General features: G+C 42.7%; 1 protein-coding gene across 1 annotated transcript in view; it reads right to left on the bottom strand.

The window, feature by feature from the left end:
* The window catches only part of BMPER (BMP binding endothelial regulator), a gene marked incomplete at its 5' end in the record, with an annotated part of 307337 nt that overhangs the window by 236568 nt on the left and 65670 nt on the right, over positions 1-5099 (bottom strand). The window contains one exon of the mRNA XM_019509034.1: positions 3566-3648. Within this exon, the coding sequence (XP_019364579.1) occupies positions 3566-3648 (83 nt within the window). The remainder of the gene's footprint in view (positions 1-3565; positions 3649-5099) is intronic.

Genomic DNA, 5099 nt, shown 5'->3' with positions numbered 1-5099 from the left:
GATCTTGCTGGTCCTCAAGCCCTTCCTCGAGGCCACTGAGACCCTCAGTGCTGCTAATGCCTTCCTCAGCCAGGTGGTCCCCATAATGAAGGAGCTCTGCAGCCAAATGGAGAGCTTCCTGGGGGCCAATGTTCTTGGCTGGGGCAGGCCACTTTCACCAGATGTGCAGGCACTGGTGAAGCGGCTGAAGGAGGGAGTTAGGAAAAGGCTTGAAACCTTGGTGTCCAACACAGTGCATGTGCTAGCCGCCATCTGTGACCCAAGGGTGAAGGGCACCATATGTGGCAGCGAGACACTGAGTCACTGGAGGGAGGTACTTATTAAGAAAGTGACGGAGGCGGAACGGCGGAGGCGGGGGGAAGTGGAACAGGGGGATTCACTGCCTGAACCCAGCCCACCACCCACGAGCCAGTCTTCCCCTCCACCACAGGCGCTGCCAATATGGGCTAAGGCCATGGAAAACATTAGGGGGTCCAGGCCCACCAGACCGCAGAATCAGGCAGACAGCCCTCACACCTTGGTGTCTGCCTATCTTGCCGAGCCTGTGGAGCCCCTGGACTGTGACCCCTTGGCCTACTGAGCAACCCGCAGCCCAATGTGGCCAGATCTGGCCACAGTTGCCTGGGAATACCTGTCCTGTCCACCGACCAGTGTGCCAAGCAAAAGGGTGTTCAGCATGGCTGCAGATGTTGTGACACCCCACTGCACCTGCTTGGACCCTGGTTTGGTGGAGCAGCTGGTGTTCCTCAAGGTGAACCTCCCGCTGCCGGGGCTCCCCAAGCTCCAGGTTCAGACGGAGTAAATGCCACAGTCCTCACTCCATCTGGATCACGACTTTTGTCTGTCAGCAGCCTAAGGTGCAGTTTCCCCCAAACCCATGCACCTATCACTGTGAAAGTTGGCAGGCTTTGTGGGCTCCTCAGGGTCTGGCAAGCCTGCAGTTTTTAGCTCACTGTGGCTTTCCACACAGAAGTCACAGGAGGTTTTCACTCAAGAATTTGGGGTGCTGTTTCTCCAAATCCCCTGAATGTATCTTATTGAAAGTTGGCAGGCTTTGTGGGCACCTCAGGAGCTACCATTCCTGCAAGTTTCATCAAGATCAGACAAGAAATGCCAAAGTTATAGCCTGCTTCGACCTTCACCATTATAGCCTATGGGGAAGTCGAAGCAGCTCGAATATTCGAATGAGCTTCGACCTCGAGTCAAAGCGGACCCACTTCAACTTGAAGTGGACGGCAAATCGAAGCAGGACCCAGTTTAATATTCAACATGGCTGTTGAATTTAATATTACCTGCTCTGCACAGCCCTAGTAAATAACTGGTCATTAGTCTATTTTACTGTGCAATAACCTAGCGCATGGTTAAATACTGACACTTTACTGTGCAGTAGATTAGTCTACTGCACAATAAAGTGCCCTGTGTAGACATACCCATGACAACTCTGAAAATAAATAATCAGAAACACATTAGTTCTTAGAGAAAACTGGAAACTAATCATGAACAGTAATTGATCTGATGTTTATATCTAAAAGCTTTTTATTACCACTCAAAAATATGCTTGCAGAAACTTCTTTCACTCTGACTCCTCTTCCCTTCTATTCTCCTACAAAAGGCATGTCAGACTGTTACAATCTCAATTCATAGTAGAAATCTAATTAGAAGTGAGGAAATACCTTATTTCTTGTAAGGTCCTTGCATGTTACAGCCTACCACTCCAAGCCCTTTCTCCTACTATTGCATGAGTAGATAAGTATTTTTAAACAAGACATCCACTGAGGACTCAGATAAAATATTAATTGCAAAGACATTCTGTAAAGAAGAGGGGACAGAGTAGGCAGTAAACTATCAGAGTTGTTAAAATGACTCCACTGTTTGCCTCCAATTTAAATTGCACAGGAGGTAATAAGGTCCCAGACTGTGAAAGCAAACAGGCCAGAGACAGTAAGGGGAGGGAAGGAAAGGGAGAGAAATGAGCAAAAATTACACAAGGAATTTTGTCTTGCTGCTGTCTATAAGATTGAAGTTGGGACTGCACATTTTGTGAAGAGCATCAATATCTAGTATTATCATAATGAATTATAATCACCTCTGCCTTGGAAGAGATCATTTGACCCTAAGTTTAAGGCATTAAGCCCATTAAGCCCATTTCTAACTATTAGAGAGAAACATGTTATCCATTGAAGGGTGGGCTAGAGAGCAGATTGCCCTGATTCTGGCTACCAGGGTTGTTATTGCAGTGTCCTCTAATACGTGTGGTGCTGGCCACATACCAGTAACAGAGTAAGAGAGACAGGTTACTGAACTAGGTGGATATCAGGGCTGAACTAGAGTAATACAGAAACAGACAGGTTACTGGACTAGATGGGTATCAGGCTGAACTAGTGTAGCAATGCTTATATTCTGAGGTTTGTTATAATTTTTCTTTCCCTGCATTCTCCATATCAAACACCTCCCATCTTACTACACTCTACTAGGTTTTGTTTGTTTTATTTTATGAGGATAGAGGAAGCTTGAACAGGGAAATACTTCTGCCCTGATATCTCATTCATATTGAGCAATAAGCAGTTCTTATTTAAGAATGTGGCTGCATATTTTCATTTTTAAAAGGAGTAAAGCTTAAAATATGGGCATGGATAAATAAAGTAGCAACAGTTATTTAAAGAATTCTGAGTTCCTAATCGGAGACTTTTTATTCTCAAAAGGTTTTGCTTCTGTTCAGTAACTAGACAAGTAAATGTTAAAACCTGGTCTAGTTTCCTTTTTCCCCTTTACTTTTTAAAATTATAGGATGTTTATATTTGATGTGTAAAACACTGGAGGTCTTTACTGAGACTTTTTAACCCTGTACCCTGTTTTTTGCTCATAGGTGGTCTATCCATTGCAATGTTGCAGAGCATTGAACTTTTCATTTTATTGGTCTCAGACAGCAGCCACCAGTCAGTTATCTGCCCTGAATTGTATAAAGTAAGCTCTGACTTTAATGTAAGAAAAAGAGGGGCATAATCATAGTATTGGAAAGGTGCAATTACAATTTATATATATACACAGTTAAAAGCAAAGCACAGAATTCTGAGTATGCCCTTTCATCAAGTATCAAACCAAAACCCAGCTGGGATAGCCCATAGACTTCCATCCACCTTCCGTTGAGCAACATGAGGCAAATAAAAGGTTTATGGTCCTTGCTGTATGTTGCTCAGATGAAACTCCATGCAACATCAACAGATACTGACCAACAGATGGCACCTGAATATTCCTTCCCCTCCTATCATGCTGCTGTGTAACCTCATCTCAGAAATAATCAAGACAGGACTACTTGAACCATCAAATTCCTAGTCCCCAGAATATGTTGCTTTACCTTCTCAACTGGATTCAATCAGCAGAAGTGTACTAAACCTAGCATACCATAGTGCTATAAAACATACTTGGGTAGTGAAATCTTCAAAAAAAGTGAATACCAACATTCAACACTCAGAGTGTTGAGTCCCCTATATTTTTTCCAGTTATGAAAACAGTGTACCTTTGGAAGAACATACTGGTAGAAACAATGTCAAAGACAAATACTTACAATACAAGAGCACTTAATGCATTTGTTCCCTTGTGGCTGAAATTCTTCCCCTTCCTTGTAATGTCTACCTTCAAATATACAACCTGAAAAGGAGTGTTTGGGTAAATTTGACTTGGGTCAATACATTTTTTGTTGTAATATGATCCTACCATAGAACTATGTAGAAAATAAATAATTTCTTCTTTTCAGTAATATGCATCATCTCTATATTATAGAAAGTACGAAAAACAGTTTTGTGACAGAAAGAGAAAGAACAAGAAGAGAATATTTTCACAGGGAATACTTTTTCAGAAAGTTTTTTATATCACTATAGTCAAGATTGGGTCAGGAATTCCATTAAAACTCCTATTTAAAGAAAAAAAACCCCACTTGTTTTAACAGTCCTCATGTCCTTATCCACATAAGATGTGGTGAGTTGTCAGAATAAACTAAATGCACTGTGCCAGTTGTACCTCAGAAAGAATAATGTTTTGTTATTTATGACTGTGGAAAAAATAGGTCAGGGGCACAGTGGCAGAGACATTAAGGTACCTAGCTACAATTAGGAAAGCAGGTGTTCAAGCTCATGCCAAAGCCCACACTCCCCACTTGGCACACCCAGAAGGCTGTCTATTCATTTGGGCTGGGGAGTCAAAGGTAGCTAGATGTGAAGCTAGCCACACCACTCCCTTGGGTACTGTTGGCTGTGAAAACTGGTATGCCTTACCCACACTAGCCCAATGAGCTATTAAGGCTCTAGTAGAACTTTGACCTTGAGGGAAACAGGTTTATTTGAGATATTCTCTCATAAAAATAAGCCTCCAAGCCACCCCCTTCCTGTTATCTCCCAATTGTAAATTAAACCATATTCTCATGGTTTTAATGAACCCCTGCACATTAAGTGCCATACTCCAAAAACCCTCTTCCTAGTTATCCTGTGACATACCTTGCAGGGTCAATGCCTTCATCCCTGAAGTATGAAATCTAAATGGACTTGGTTCAGTTGTCCATAAACGTCCTGAGTATTGCACTGCTGGAAAGCTAAATGTGTTGCCTTCCAAGTTACTTAAATACTTCCCAGTGCAACTTCCCTCCCCTATTCTGTGGCTTTAAGAAAACCATCTCAATTCAGGTGCTCAAAAATCCCTTCACACCATTTTTCTGCCCCCTCAAAACATTCTGTTCAACTGGCGTCCAGCTGAGTAGCTTTCCTCTTCTTTCTCTATTATAGTTAGTACCTACTGTGAAACGGTAACTAGAAGTATTACGGACAGAATCATAGACAAGAGAGAATTAGGGTTGGAAGAAACCTCAGGAGGTCATCTAGCTTAGACCCTGCTCAAAGACGGACCAGCCCCAACTATATCATCCCAGCCAAGGCTTTGTCTAGCCAGATCTTAAAAACCTCCAAGTTAAAGCCAAAAGGCTGTTGAATTCAATCTAATATAAGTGCTTCGCAGCCCAGGGAATCTTCAGCTCCACAGCAAAAAGAATGAAGCCTATTCATTAGGTTCCTCTCTCTCCTGATTTGGTGGCATGAGAGCTGACAGTGGGG

The sequence above is a fragment of the Gavialis gangeticus genome, unplaced genomic scaffold (assembly GCF_001723915.1).
Source record: "Gavialis gangeticus isolate Ggan-Ray unplaced genomic scaffold, GavGan_comp1, whole genome shotgun sequence".
Lineage (NCBI taxonomy): Eukaryota > Metazoa > Chordata > Crocodylia > Gavialidae > Gavialis > Gavialis gangeticus.
Note: the sequence above shows the minus strand (reverse complement) of the source record. Positions and strands in the feature narration are given on the sequence as shown.